This window comes from Nicotiana tabacum, chromosome 1, assembly GCF_000715075.1.
Source record: "Nicotiana tabacum cultivar K326 chromosome 1, ASM71507v2, whole genome shotgun sequence".
In the NCBI taxonomy this organism is placed as follows: domain Eukaryota; kingdom Viridiplantae; phylum Streptophyta; class Magnoliopsida; order Solanales; family Solanaceae; genus Nicotiana; species Nicotiana tabacum.
In genome coordinates, this window is record NC_134080.1 from 74,828,652 (window position 1) to 74,844,380 (window position 15,729).

At 37.0% G+C, this 15,729-nt stretch overlaps 1 protein-coding gene across 1 annotated transcript in view; it reads right to left on the minus strand.

Moving 5' to 3' along the window:
* Positions 1-2,188: 2,188 nt before the first annotated feature.
* Positions 2,189-15,729, minus strand: part of LOC107781681 (uncharacterized) — an 81,867-nt gene continuing 68,326 nt past the window's right edge. Inside the window, exons 27-36 of the mRNA XM_075251724.1 lie at positions 11,002-11,364; positions 10,397-10,498; positions 8,837-8,980; positions 8,243-8,331; positions 7,538-7,620; positions 7,331-7,446; positions 6,653-6,738; positions 4,010-4,109; positions 2,858-3,005; positions 2,189-2,712 (exon numbers count right to left, since the gene is read on the minus strand). Of these exons, the coding sequence (XP_075107825.1) occupies positions 2,940-3,005; positions 4,010-4,109; positions 6,653-6,738; positions 7,331-7,446; positions 7,538-7,620; positions 8,243-8,331; positions 8,837-8,980; positions 10,397-10,498; positions 11,002-11,364 (1,149 nt within the window). The 3' untranslated portion in view covers positions 2,189-2,712; positions 2,858-2,939. The remainder of the gene's footprint in view (positions 2,713-2,857; positions 3,006-4,009; positions 4,110-6,652; positions 6,739-7,330; positions 7,447-7,537; positions 7,621-8,242; positions 8,332-8,836; positions 8,981-10,396; positions 10,499-11,001; positions 11,365-15,729) is intronic.

Genomic DNA, 15,729 nt, shown 5'->3' on the forward strand with positions numbered 1-15,729 from the left:
AACCAAATAATTGCACTCTGGTCCAGTAGTGCTATCCCTATTTGTAGTTGATTGGTCACAAGAAAATTAAATATTATTATGAATCAGTTTCCTACATTATTCTCATTTATATCTGTTCTTTCATAATTAAATAGATGGTTTAAATTAATTTTTTTGAACAAACTCTCGTAGAATTTAATCACCAATTCACCATCTAAAATCCCACCAGGACGTAAAGAACAATACCCAAATTGAAACTCAAAAGATGCCACAAATCGGAAATTGTAGTTCCTTCCCTATTCACTTATACTGTAAAAAAAGAGATTTGTCGCTTTTCCTACAATAAAACATCAACATATATAGTTTCCACCTTGTGGCATCACTAATTAAGTACATTATATAGTACCAATAGTTAAATTTTGAAACTACTAAAGATAACCCTGTAAATCGAAATCTATTCATGCTTACTATAACTTGTGTGAGATAAGGAGAGAAATTTTGAAATTACCTGAGATCAATGGTCTTCAAGTAAAGATAGGAAAAATTTCAATAGGATCATCTGCAACCAAAAGATAGGCAATTTGCATCTGCATATCGAATCCTAACATTAAAAAGTTAATTTTTTTTTTATATAAAAAAGGGAATTTTAGCATGCTCCACGAAACGTTTGAAATATGCATTATGCAGCATGCTAATGAAACGTTTTATATCTAGATTAAGGAACAGACGATTTAAAGCGTTCTTATCCATGTGTAATTAGTATACACTTGAAGCTTCAAAACTAAGTTGAAATCAGACTCTAGTTCTTGTTCAAATAAGAGAAGGATTCATCCATTAAAAATTCTAAACATATATTATTAATTAACTTCGGTATCCAATATATTAATTAGATAGTCCCAAATACGATAATTTTATCAACCAACATGGATTTATTTTTTTTGTACAAATATATGTTATGAAAGGCAAGAAGGTCAATCAATTTTAGTCCATCAACATTTTGCTTTCTAGCCGTACTTTCATAAGTACTTATATATAGATAAAAATAGACAGTTGTAGATATAAATATATACGTTCTCAATTGGGAATTAGATATAGGGAAAAATTTGTACCAATAATAAGTGTTATAGTTTTTCTTTTAAGCTTTATGAACCGGTAAATCACTTAAAATTTGATCACAAGTTAAAATCAATCTATGTAGTACATTACGTTAGACACCTTAATTTTTAAAAGAAAACTATGAATATGCTTTTCTAATTCAAGTAGGACCAACTTTATAGGGTCGATGCATGTGTAGTTTAAATCGAAAAAGATTCCATCATTGAGTAATTTAATTACAATTAGATCCTGAAATTATACAAATATTTAAGAGCATAAAAGATATTTTAGTCGTTCAATATTTTGCACAAATTATTCGTGTTTTTATAATAATATAGATATAGATAGATAGATATAGATTAAAGTTAGAATTCTGCAAAAGAAATTCAATGTAACAAGAAAAAATTCTAATGTACAACAACATAACGATTTTGATATATCCTCCTTTAAAGGAGAAATTTAGGTTAAGATTAGTCCATCAATAACAAAGGAGATTAGGAGAAGATGAAAAGTGCTTCTAATAGATTGGAAATATACACTTAAACGATGCAAAGTGAAACTGCAACTATAAGGTTGCAACTCTAATATTAATTCAAACGAACTGACTATGAGAATAAAAATGCGATTGGTCTGGATGAAATCAATTAGTGGTGGATGAATTTGATTTGACGTTTAACAATATCATACTGCAAGCCATTTTAGTAGTACTATCTCTAAAAAATCTATGATATAAAACTTACACATATCAAGCCAATTTATCACTATTTAATGCACTATAACTCATTATATTCAGCAGAAAACTATGTCATTAAGAGAAGAAATCCATTTTTTTTGTGGTACTGTTCGAAGTTGCTCAAGTTCCCCCTTTATTATAGTTTGTATCCACTGCCATTAGCACATCGTTCGCATTTACCCTAGTTCAGTTAATAACACGGGTAAATGAGTTAACCCTACATGTTAACTAAAGGAGTGTAAATGTAGGAAGGTACTTATTAGGAACAAACTTTACTTGAAAGAGTATCGTATAAACATAAGTAATATTATAACAGCATATTCACTTGTCTCATCCAGCAAAAAGATAGTCTCTTCCTAGTTTTCACATGAAACGTCAACGTGACTAAAAACATTCAATAAAAATAATGAAACAGATTAACGAAAGAGAATATATATCAGTCCAGAATTTTTGGTACAATGATTTGCAGAACCACCCCAAAAAGAAACCCTTTTTCAAAGCTCTCTTCAAATCTAAAGGATATACATATTATGGTTCCAAAAAGTTAATTGAAAAGGCACAATGGCCCCTCAAACAAATAAAAAAAAAAAGGAGTTTGAGGGAGTTGGACCCCAACCTAATAAAAATGGATGCCCACTCTTTATATGTTCCTTTATATACAGATGAAAAAATCGAACCTAAGAAATATCAACCACAAATCCAGACTCCTGCAACTTCCCAGCTTTGAGCAACTTCAAATATGTAGTTCAATCCTTGACATCAGAATATATATAGGAATTTCGCTTCATGCTTTGATCAAAGGGACTTGAGATGCTCATGCGGCAGCGCGTCAGAGGACGGATTACACCTCGCCGTACTCGTTAAAATGGTGATAACGTTAACTGACTGCATGCACACTGGGTAACCTGGATGAGAAATTTGAAACCACAACGATGAGCAAAGCTACATCCCAAATGTGAAACCAGACACACACTCCTAAAGTGATTGTGCCATTGAGCAAGCTACGTTGCCAATCTGAAACAAAGCAACCAGCATATCTTTGACAATGACCTTACATTATGCCGCAGAAAACAAAATTTCTGCATAGTAAGCCGCAACCACTCCAAACCAACTTCACATTCTAGAACCCAGACTACATGTACTGAGCGAGCCATTGTTTGCACATATCAAGAACTGGAAGTGCATTAGCATGTAATGCCTGCGTTGAGACTCAAAGACAGAAAGAGAAATCAGCAAAGAAGTGGTAAACTTAGTCAGGACCCCTATCCTACAAAATATAATAGTAAAAAAGGAAAGAAAAGAAACATCTTCGCGCCTAAAAAACGCCTAAAAGTACCATATTCAAATTCCAGTAAACCTCATAAAAATATAGGTACGCATTTCATAAAGGTCGAATCAAATGGTATCTACTCTATTCTTCCAGTTTCTCAAAGGCATAACTAAGGAGACAAACGTCAAACACACCAAAACCATATATTTCCTGATCTATACCTATGAAAAAACAGATTCAAAAGTTCAGAAATCTGCTATTCCATGGAACCCCACATGCTGGATACTGGCTGCAGAAACATCTTGTAGAGGTAGAGACTAACTTGATAAGTACGTCGGAAAAAAAAAAAAAAGCAGGACCGGAGTGTTTACAGAACAAATTTTCCATTAAAGATTAACCACCTTCAAATTATTTACCATAGCTGAAGGTATAAACACGCTGAGGATATCAAAGAGCCAAAATAACCAGCTGAGGTACATGGTTGTTTTCAGCTCTCAAGTTGACATTCCTAATTTGGTTATTAAGGTTCTAAATATTAATCACCCAAAACAACAACAACAACAACGACCCAGTAAAATTCCACTAGTGGGATCTAGGGAGGGCAGTGTGTACACAGACCTTACCCCTACCCCGAGGGAGTAGAGAGGCTGTTTCCGAAAGACCCTCGGCTCAAGAAGACGAAAAGAGACAATATATCAGTACCATCAAATTAATCACCTAAAACATTTACATATTTATCTTTGGCATCGGTTAAGAAGTCGTTGCATTAGTTTAGAATACCTTAAACCAATATGACGAGCTTTCCAGCAAACGGGCCCTCAGTATATGAACGGAAAGCGGTTAAAACATTATCACGCATGTGCATTCCTTGAAATATAAATACGTCGATTGGAAAAGATATTTAACCTCTGAAGTTCATGATCATAACGAACCTGATGTGCAACATACTGAACATCAGCCACACTTCCACTTCTGGATGCAATTTGGAATGCACTTTTGAGACGCCCGCAGACAACACAAGCAAGTACTTTCCTGGGAAAGCCAAGCTAAAAAATGAGGAGGCACTCAAAGTTTACCAGCTAGTTTTTAAATTAAGAGCATAGAAATTAAAAGGATATTATTGAATTGTGCAGACCGTCTCATCTAAAAAGCTTAACCTATTAGTTGCTTGATCTGTTAGAGAACATACACTTCACATTATTTATTTTACGTATGCACATGAAAATATTTTGTTGTTGACCTGATATTATTCATCTGCATATTGAAGTCATCATGTGCAATGCTAAGTAAATTTTTCCGAACTTTTGCAGCATACAAGATGCAACTTTACATCACCCGTGATCTCATCCTCAATGGTCTGGATAATCTCCAGACTTTAATTCCTTAAGATTTAGAGTAGATGCAACAACAACAACAACAACAAACCCAGTGTAATCCCACAAGTGGGGTATGGGGAGGATAGAACGTACTTCGGCCTTACCCCCACCTTCAAGAAGATAGAGAGGCTGTTTTCGAAAGATCCTCGGCTTAGGAAAAAAAAAAGAGCATCAACAAGCACACCAATTAGAAAACCGAAGCAAAAATACAAAGATACAAAATTAGAACTGAGTATTGTAATCAGAAGGCCGGGATGAAAGCAACGACAAGTAAACACAGGAGTCAAGGAATACAAAAATACATAAATAATGCTAACTCATGTACTAAATCTACTGTTACAGACAAGGACAACGCTAGGCGACCTATACTAACCCTTTACCTTTATCCTCAATCTCCACACATTCCTATCCATTGTCATGTCCTCAGTGAGCTGAAGCAACGCCATATCTTGTCTAATCACCTCTCCCCAATACTTCTTCAGCCTACCTCTACCTCTCCTTATGCCCTCTAGGGCCAACCTCTCACACCTCCTCACTGGTGCATTCGTGCCTCTACTCTTCACATGCCCGAACCATCTAAATCTCGTCTCCCGCGTCTTGTCCTCCACAGGGACCACGCCCACCTTGTCCCGAATAACTTCATTTCTAATTCTATCTAGCATGGTATGCCCGCACATCCATCTCAACATCCGCATTTCAGCCACCTTCATTTTTTGGACAAGGGAGTCCTTGACTGGCCAAAACTCCGCCGCATATAACATAGTCGGTCTGACTACCTCTCTATAAAACTTGCCTTTAAGTTTAGGTGACACATTCTTATCACACAAAACACCTAAAACGAGTCTCCATTTCATCCATCCCGCCCCAATATGATGCGTAACATCCTTGCTGATCTCTCCATTCCCTTGTATAACTGACCTAAGGTATTTAAAACTCTCTCCTAGGGATGACTTGAGAGTCAAGCCTCACTTCTTCGTCCACCGCCTAAGTCGTCCCACTGAACTTGCACTCCAAGTATTCTGTCTTGGTCCTGCTCAACTTGAAAACTTTAGACTCCAGAGTCTGCCTCCAAATCTCTATCCTCTCGTTAACACCACCTCGTGTCTCGTCAATCAGAACAATGTCATCTGCAAATAACATGCACCACGGTACCTCTCCTTGTATGTGGCGCGTCAGCACGTTGATTGCTAAGCAAATAAAAATGGATTGAGGGTTGACCCCCCTGGTGCAACCCCATTATAACCGGTAAGTGTTCCGAGTCTCCTCCCACGGTCCTCACTCGAGTCTTAACTCCATCATACATGTCCTTAATAACCCTAATGTAAGCAACATGAACACCTCTAGCCTCCAAGCATCTCCATAGAACCTCCCTTGGTACTTTATCAGAAGACTTCTCTAGGTCGATGAATACCATATGTAAATCCCTCTTCCTCTCCCTATACTGCTTCATCAGCCTCCTAACAAGGTGAATAGCTTCCATAGTCGAGCGTCCTGGCATAAATCCAAACTGTTTTTCAGAAATATCCACAACCCTCTTCAACCTCAGCTCCACCATCCTCTCCCAGACTTTCATAGTATGGCTTAGTAACTTGATGCCTTGGTAGTTGTTGCAACTTTGGATATCACCCCTGTTCTTACACAGCGGAACCATCATACTCCATCTCCATTCTTCGGCCAACTTCTTCGTCCTAAAAATGACATTAAATAACCCAGTAAGACACTCCAAGCCCGCCCTACCCATGCTCTTCCAAAATTCCACCGGGATCTTGTTAGGGCGGTCGCTCTCCCCCTGCTCATCTTACGCATAGCCCCCCAACCTTCTCGACTCTTATACGCCTACAATACCCAAAGTCCCGACAACACTCAGAGTGTTCTAAGTTGCCTAGCTCAATGTTCCTATCCCCCTCTTCGTTTAAGAGTTTATGGAAGTAAGTCTGCCATCTACGTCGAATACGTGCCTCATCCAACAAAACTCTGTCGTCCTCGTCCTTGATGCACTTCACTTGGTCCAAGTCACGGGCCTTCCTCTCTCGCACCTTGGCTAGCCTGTACAACTTCTTATCCCCTCCTCTACCTCCGAGTTCTTCATACAAGCGTTCAAATTTAGAGTAGATGCAATAGTAGAAAATATACTGCCCTGTTTTTGAAAGAGTCTAACTTGCATCCTGATGGAAGTACAACTTTCTTAAATAAACTGACCTGTGGCTACTAGTCAACATGTCAATCAGGCGGTCAGGTCGCTCTTTGTGCTTGTTTGCATACACATTGATGGCTGCTCCCAAAACCTAAAAAATAATAGAATCCGTTAAATATGCCATCAGATCATTAAAAACTAGTGTAAATAGAAACCAAGCAGTACAAAACTAAGTTTAGATAGAAATACTACTATCCTTAAAAATCAGATTATATTGCTGGAAAAATAATAGAATCCATTAACGTTTGGCTTCTTGGGATGTTCTTATGCAATTCTACTGGGAGGCTTCTTGGGATGTTCTTATGACAGAACGATCAGAGGAGGTTATCAATTCCGAGCTTTAGTACTTGGCTTAGTGACTGTTAAACAATCATGAAGCATAAGATCATTGAAATATGTTACCATTGTGGGTGCTAGTTAAAGCTGTTTTAAAATATAACAGTTGAACCGGGAGAAGTGGAGTAGACTTGATACATGTCACCTTAACAACAAAATAAATAGTACACTAGTGTAGTATCTATGCCCCCAACCCCACACACACTTTATTATAGTTGACCCTCCCAAATACGAGCATTCCTTAAGAAATGAGTTATAAAAAAGAAAAGGGGGAAAGACAGGTCAATCATCTGTTGCGGAATAGACAAAGCAACACACATTGAAGACAACTGCATTCATAAAAATACCTGATCCCAATCATCATCATCAATGGTGCCTTTAATGTTCCTAAAGAACTCTGTGAGTTGGCTTCCCCTCTTTCTCTCAGCAAGTGATGCAGCAACACCAGCATATATGTCAACAGCTGAAACAGTTGAGCATAAACCAATAGTAAGTTCTACTACGGGAGCATACCCTGGAAAAGTTTTGAAGAAAGTTGAAAGTACATGAACTACCTGGAAGGTTGAACCCATGGATCACCTGGAAAGCCAAGTCGAAATTCCTCTCAGCAAGAGTCTCTGCAATTTCACACCTCCTCCTGCATTTCAACAAATATAAATTATCTAGTCATGAGGGATAATGTTGGCAATGTTAAATATATACATTAGTATATATCTAAGTCAATAATATAAAAATTCTTCCCAAGTCTGTTATTATTTAATAGTATTTGGTATTTATGTAATCTTTCTAAAGTAATAACTTCCTTTATTTCATGTAGTCTAAAGTTTCATCACCTCATGTAGTCTAAACTCCTCTATAAACCTCATGTAGACTAAACTCCTATATAAGAGCCCTGTTGTACATTTTTCACACTCCATACAAAAAGAATTCTCATTTTACATGGAATTAGAACCTCAACCATCTTTATAGGAAACCTAAATAGTCCTGCGTGGTTAAAGTTTTTCCCTTGTCATAATTTAGTGTTCTTGCATCTTTCTAGTAACCGTTCCTGTGGCACCACCTATTCCAGCTATTTTCAAGCAAAATATTTTCCAACACTTCTTTTTCTCTTCTACCAGAGTCCGAGTATAGAACCCCTACGCTGAACATTGAAATTTTGGTTAGTGTCCCAGAAAAACTTCTTTTCTTTTTCTTCATTTTTTTTGAGCTTGGTAACATTTCATTGAAAACACACGCACAAAAACCCAAGACTAACACACCTGAAAGTTTCAGGATCATTTGGATTCCCAAAAAGTGAATGTTTCCACTGTGGTCCTTCTGCATCATTAAAGCATTTGACAACATCTATCTGCAAATCAGGAAGCATAAACAATCATGAACTCAAGATAGACGTGAAACAACTTAAGCATCAAACCCTTATGAGTGCTAATGATCATGTCCAATCCACATACTGAATGACGTTAGAAGCATTATCATTAGATCTGATGTCAGAAGTCATTTATAAATCCTGTTTCCTCCATCCTCTCTAATCAGTAAATGGCTCATTTTGACAGAAGGAATTTTCCTAGTAATGAACGAGAGTTACATGCTATCGATAGAGGTAAGAAATGAAATGCAGGATTCAAACATCTTGCTTTTCTGAGAAGAACCTCCCGTTATTCTGGATTCTGACAGAAGTTATGTGGGAAATTAAAAGGGCTATCTTTCAGAGCATCAGCTCTCGGATAACAGAGAATAAGGTTCTGAAAACAGAACATCAAAAATGAAAGAAGCAACAATGGTATGCACCTAACTGCATTTGGCTGACAGGTGAAGATATTTCCAATCTCAGTTTATTAGCATCCCATGCTTACCTGAATAGCAACTCTAGCAGAAAATTTGACAAGTCCTTCTTCAGTTAGTTTCTCAGAGGCACTTTTTCCTCGGATGCCCTTGGTAATAAGCTTAGTAGACTCTCCTGCTTTATGTCGCGCTGACAAGCCTTCCTCAAAATGCATCTACATCACAAATGAAGAATAAGCAGACCACACAGGAGTTACAGCACAAGTTAGCAACTAAAACCCCACAGAAGGTGAAAGCAATCCTTGCATAGGGAAAGAGGGGATGATCAAAAGATGCAGATAAAGAATATGGAAACAGCATATCTGCTGGAAATGCAATAAAGAAATAGCAAAAGAGAAAACAATTTGTGATAATTCACAAGAAGAAGAAATATGTTTACAAAGCAATTGAGGTGCCAGTGAACTGTCAGGTTATATATATCCTGTGTCATCTATGTTGAGCATCAATCATCTCAAACTACTTACCCATGCATATATACAATTTTTTGTTCGGCTGATGTATAAATACCATAATCTATACTTATTTATATCCATGTAATTTCTGCTTTTATATAATATAGATACAGATATACTATAGAGATAAGATATAGGCGGATAAGATTTTTCTAAAGAAGTCTTAGTAAGACCATATTGCTGATACTAACTTATCTGACATAAAAACTAATACACTCTAATTAATGTAATATACAAATAATATAATAAATAACTATATATACACACATACAACAGACACATATTTTATTTGACCAAGCAATCAACTTTTTGCTACAAGAATTTTCATAAATTCATTCCTAATAAGAATTCATTATTAACCAATTTTTTATATACGCAATTAGATATTATTAGGATCCTGATAAGGTCTTTCTGTGGAAATATAAGTGTCAAAACATAAGGAAATAAATTAAGCCGGATTTTTTGCGACTATCCTAGAATTTCAGGCAAATTTCACCACCAAATCATATTTTGACATTCCGCTATATCAACTATACTTTAACTGTTAGATAATCATAGTCTATGATAGCATCACTGCATCCATCGCTATCACATAACCATATGTGAAACGTTCACCTCATACAACTCTTCAGAGGGCACAAATAAATCTATGGACGCTTTCTTATTCTTTTTCTTGATATGTTTGTCATATAGAGTCAAAATCCATTCTAAGGTCCCAAATTAGACCAATGAAACTGTCTGCTATATTTAGAACTAACAAATAAGTGCTTCAATTGATTCCATCAATTAAGAATTATCATTTTTCACATATAAATTTTGAATCTCGAAGTTGCAAATATAGTAAAAAAATTAGGAATTCTATTTCAAGAATGGTCCAATTCAAGGAGTAACCAGCCATTATTCAGGTCTGCATTCCTTGCATTAGAAGCACGCTGCTTATAAAATAGCACCTTGCCAGTATTTTTTGGCTTCCCTAAGCATCTAAACTTGGTTTGACAACTAGGACAGAGAAAAGAGAGCACAGCTCCTGCGCTTAGTAAAACCAATAATTCATTGATGACCATAAACACCATCTATAAAGCAGATGTGCAGCAGAACAAATTCTTAAAATGGACTGACCTTGGCATTCTCCAAGTGTCTTATAGCTTCTTCTTGAGAAGTAGAATTCATAAACAATTGTATGCAACAAAGCCCAGCTGCCACATGATCCTTCTTTGTTACCTGATCATCATGCAATTTTAAAATACACAGGACGGACATATGGCATTAGTATATACAGAAAATGGAAGCAAATCGACTAGGGCAACCTATCAGAGAATACGATCAAATTCTGGAGTAAAGCTTGTGGAGAAACAGAAAGATTGAGCTTCTTGAGGTTTACCAAAGCACCTAAACTAAGAAACCAGCACTACCGGAACCTATACATGAAATCTAAAGAAATTAGCAAAAATGTTTTTGCTTAAAAGCTGAAGCATTTCTTAAAACTGGGTTACAGCCTAATAAGTCAGATCAGAGAGGCAGTCCACTCTTAGTCAATCTTTCGTCAAGTGTATCTGATGAAATGGATTCATTTCACTAGCCTGTTAATTTTATCTACATCAATTAAAGGTCTATAATTCCAGAGGCACATGTAAAGAAATTTAACATCAGCCTCGACAACAGGGTCACCATTTACTTCATATTTCCAAATGAAAGAGTTCAAAGCAAAAGATAATGAATAATACCTGAAACTTGTATAAATAATTGAAATGCTTGTGAGTTTCGCAATAATTACAGATGCGAGAAAGTGCTGCAGTTGTATGTTTGTTCACCGATGGATCCTGCGATGTTATATTTGAAGTTCTTCCTGACAGTACTTCCTCCAAAACAGGCATGGCTCCATAAGCAGTGCACAAATCACACAATAGATCAAGGGTCCCATAATCTGTTGCCAAAGGATCTTGTCGTTGAGGGGAAGAAGATGAAGTAACAACGCCTGAAGATGGTTGAGGAGGTGGAGGAACAGAATTGGGAGGGAAAAATAACAAGCAAGCATCCTTGTAATGCCCATGTCGAAACATGAAATCAAGCAGATGTTGACGAGCATACTGCATTTCAAAGTGTACTACATCAGTGGTTATACAGATATCAAGCAAGCCTCACTGCTCTACATGGAAAAAATGAAGATTTGCAAGATCAATAAGCAGAAGAACAATATGGAAGGATGAAGAAAAAAATTGAGCAAGGTGGTGACGGAGGGAAGAGCCATGCATAGCAAGCATCTCAACATTTAGGTTGTGCTCTCGTCCAAGAGGAAGGAAACAACTCATTCAATCTCTGAAGACAATACTCCTCCCATCCGATTTCCAAAATATGCTTCCTATTCTAGCAAGAGCCCAAATGTTGACCTTTTCTACCATGCTATACATTTTTTCACTAGTTAGAAGAACATGAAACAATTGTTTCTATAACTAACGAAATATTCGATGAAAGAATGTTATCATTATATAATCTTTTTTCAAGATGTCAAGTATGATGGTATATTTGTATACATACACTGACTCAATACAATACATATTTATAAGTAGGGGCATGCAAATAATGAAGACAGCAGAAATAGACATCTGGCAGGTTGAGGAAGCTGAACCTCTAAAAATACACACAACAGGGGAGGAGATAGAGGGGAACTGGACACATCATTATGGGTCTATCAGAATGTGATCAAACTAAGCAAGCAATTTGGGATTGATTTCCAGGGGTGCGAAAAGGAGGCAATGGCATGTTCATGAAAATCGACAACAGTAGGCAAGTAAAGAGACACAAGGCATAATTTTCAATTGCTGCTACTCCTAAAAAGAAAGGCATGCAAGAATTGAAAGGGCTGGTTATTGACATGAAATTCAAAAGTAATGGAACCAAAAACAGAGGGAGAGAAGAGATCAATGTGGATTAATGAATATTAAATTCTATCATGGAATGTGAGGGGGCTGAACCACATGGATAGGAGAAGGGTGATAAACAACCTGATCCTTAAATGGAAGGCTGATATTTTTTGTTTTCAAGAGACAAAATTAGTAGGGGATATTACAGATAAAGTCAAACAATTATGGGGGAATAGGAGAGTCAAATTTGCACAATTGGAGCCTGGTGGAACTAGAGGGGGTATCCTAATTATGTGGGACAGCAAAGTTTGGGAGGGGAAGATTGTGGCTACTGGAGCATTTACCCTAACCTGCAAATTTGTTTCTCAACTGCAAGACCTTAATTGGAACTTAACAGGAGTTTATGCCCCTAACTGTGACAAAGAAAGGCAAGAGGTGTGGTGGGAGATTGGGGCTGCTAGGGGACTATTCAATGGACCATGGGTTTTAGCCAGTGTTATCAAAGGCGAAAAGCGCAAAAAAGCTCTAAGGTCCATTGGGGCTTTAAGCGCAAAGCACAAATAAAACGTGGGCTTTAATGAAAAAAGGCGCAACGGGAGAAAAAGTAAAAATATGCATGAAGTCTCCTAGACTAATCATTATAAGCATGAATAACAAATATATGAAAAAAGAAATTGAAAAAACATTAACGATAAAGTGAAATATCAATTGTTTAAGATCGTCTTTTCAAGATTACATTCATTGGCAAGGAAAAGTATGCCTTAGAGCTTTGATGCGACACTAAAGCGCCCACAAAGCGAGGCGAAGCGCTCAACGTGTTTTGAGCCTCGCTTCAGGGCTTAAGCGCGTCTTTAACAACACTGGTTTTAGCTGGTGATTTTCATATAGTTAGATTCCCCTCTGAGAAGAGGAATTGTGTTAGAAGTGTGAGAAAGCACGGGAAAAATATTATTTATCTTCCATTAAGTGTTTTACAATAGCCTATTTATAACTATACACAATACATATTCTACTCGTATTCCATGTGGGACTAGGGTTTTTTACATAACTATCTAACACTCACCCTCAAGCCGGTTCATACAAATCATATGTACCGATCTAGTTACATATGTAACTAATACGAGGACCAGTGGACTTGGTGAAAATATCTGCAAGTTGATCATTCGACTTCACAAACTTTGTAGCAATATCTCCTGAGAATATCTTTTCTCTGACGAAGTGAGAGTCAATCTTTAGTTCTCTCATGGAACACAGGATTTGATGCGATATGAAGGGCAGCTTGATTATCACATACAAGTTCCATCTTGCTGATCTCACTAAATTTCAACTTCTTGAGCAAATGTTTGATCCAAACTAGCTCACATGTTGCCACAACCATTGTTCGATATTCTGCTCCTACACTAGACTGAGTAACCACATTCTGTTTCTTGCTCTTCCAAGATACCAAAATACCTCCTACTAAAATACAATATCCAATAGAACGTCTATCAAAAGGTGATCTGCCCGGTCAACATCTGATTATCCAACAATTTGCTCATGGCCTCGATCTTCAAATAGTAATCTTTTGCCTGGAGCCGATTTTATATACCGAAGAATGCGGACAACTGCATCCTAATGACTATCACATGGCGAATCCATAAACTGACTCACCATACTCACAAGAAAGGAAATGTCAGGTCTAGACACTGTGAAGTAATTTAATTTATCAACCAGCCGCCTATATCTCGCAGGATCGCTAAGTAGCTCCCCCTGTCCTGGTAGAAGTTTAGAATTCGGATTCATAGGAGTGTCAACAGGTCTTCAGCCTATCATTCTTGTCTCCTCAACAATGTTGTTACACCCCATATTTTCGTACGTGAAAGTACGCCATAAATAAATTAATGAGAGCCCGGAAGTGAGATGTCACGTCCAGCAGTATTACATTACGATGATGTCGCGTTTCACAGTATTAAGTTACGACGATGTTTCACCTTGAAGTATTGTACGTTAAAATTTCGTTTTCAGTTAACCGATGTAAGACTCGGGGATGAGATCATCTTGACGTTAACGTACTTACGTTATTTATAGCAAGCAATAAATAAGTGTTGTGAAGGTAAGAGGGTAAGTAATATCGGAGAAAATAAATTTTGTCGAAATTTGGCATTTTGGGGTAAAATACAGCCCGAACTAAAATACCCGGTATTTATGGACTAGTGTCATACAAGATACTACATGGTCATGCTAGTATGGTATATAAGGTATGTGGAAAGTGAGTAATACTTTAAATAATTTGTGGTAACTTTTAAATTATGCGGGTAATTGATTAATTACCGGGTAACAAGACATTACCCAGTTAACCAATAAGTGGATAGGAATTACACGTGGCAAAAAGCCACAATTCAAGAAATGACTAAGGATCTTATTTTCTTAGGTGGCTATGTAGGATACCACGTGGCAAAAGTTAATTATCCTTTGAAGAGTTAGTGTTTTTAGTCTTGTATCATACTTTGTGAAATACGTTTTTGACAATGGGAATTGCTGATTAATGGTGTACACTAACTTGAAGTGGTGAGAGGTTCATATCTTCTGTATTTATGCATGTATACATACAAGAAGAAACAACTAGCAAGCTCTTTCTTTTCTTATCTAAATAGTAGCTTTTGGAAAAATGGTTTGCTTGAGAAGTCATTAAAAAAATGGTCGAATTGCTCTTGGAGGTGACGATTTCATTGGAATGATAAACATCATGGGCGATTGCATCAGAACGAGCAACAGAAGTAATAGCAATGCCGCTAGGATGGCCTCCAATTTTTTTTCCCGAACAGCCACCGAATTGAGACAAGAATATTACAGAAATTTTCCCTACTCTAGCTATGTTAAGGCTATCCCTTCTTTCTTTTGGCATGATCCACACGATATGAACGAAACGTGCAAATGCATAAATTCCATAAGTTACTCTACTCATAGAAGTAATAGAAATATCTATGTTCTTTAATTCTCATGTGTCATAATATTTTATCATCTGTTCATGGGTCTTAGAAAAATACGAGAGCTGAAAAGATGTTACTTTATGATATTGCTCAAGAGGCAAAGTGGTCTTATGACCTTCCGAATGACTTTATTGACGTACTTTTCATGCATTGCATTCATGTGCATTGACCCATGACCAGATGACATTATATACGCGTATATACGTAAATATATGTATATGGAATGGGAAAAGGTTACGGCGTTATATACGCACCACCACCTGATCAGCCGGTATGTGATGATGATGTTGCCCACAGTGGCCGAAGTATGATTCAAACGGCGTTATATACGCGTATATATGTATGTATATAGGATATGGGAAAGGTTATGGCGTTATATACGCACCACCACCTGATCAGCTGGTATACGATGATGATTTTGCCCACAGTGGCCGAAGTATGATTCAAACGGCGTTATATATGCATATATATGTAAGTATGATTCAAACGGCGTTATATACGCGTATATATGTATGTATATATGTATATGGGATATGGGAAAGGTTATGGCGTTATATACGCACCACCACCTGATCAGCTGGTATACGATGATGATTTTTCCCACAGTGGCCGATATGATATG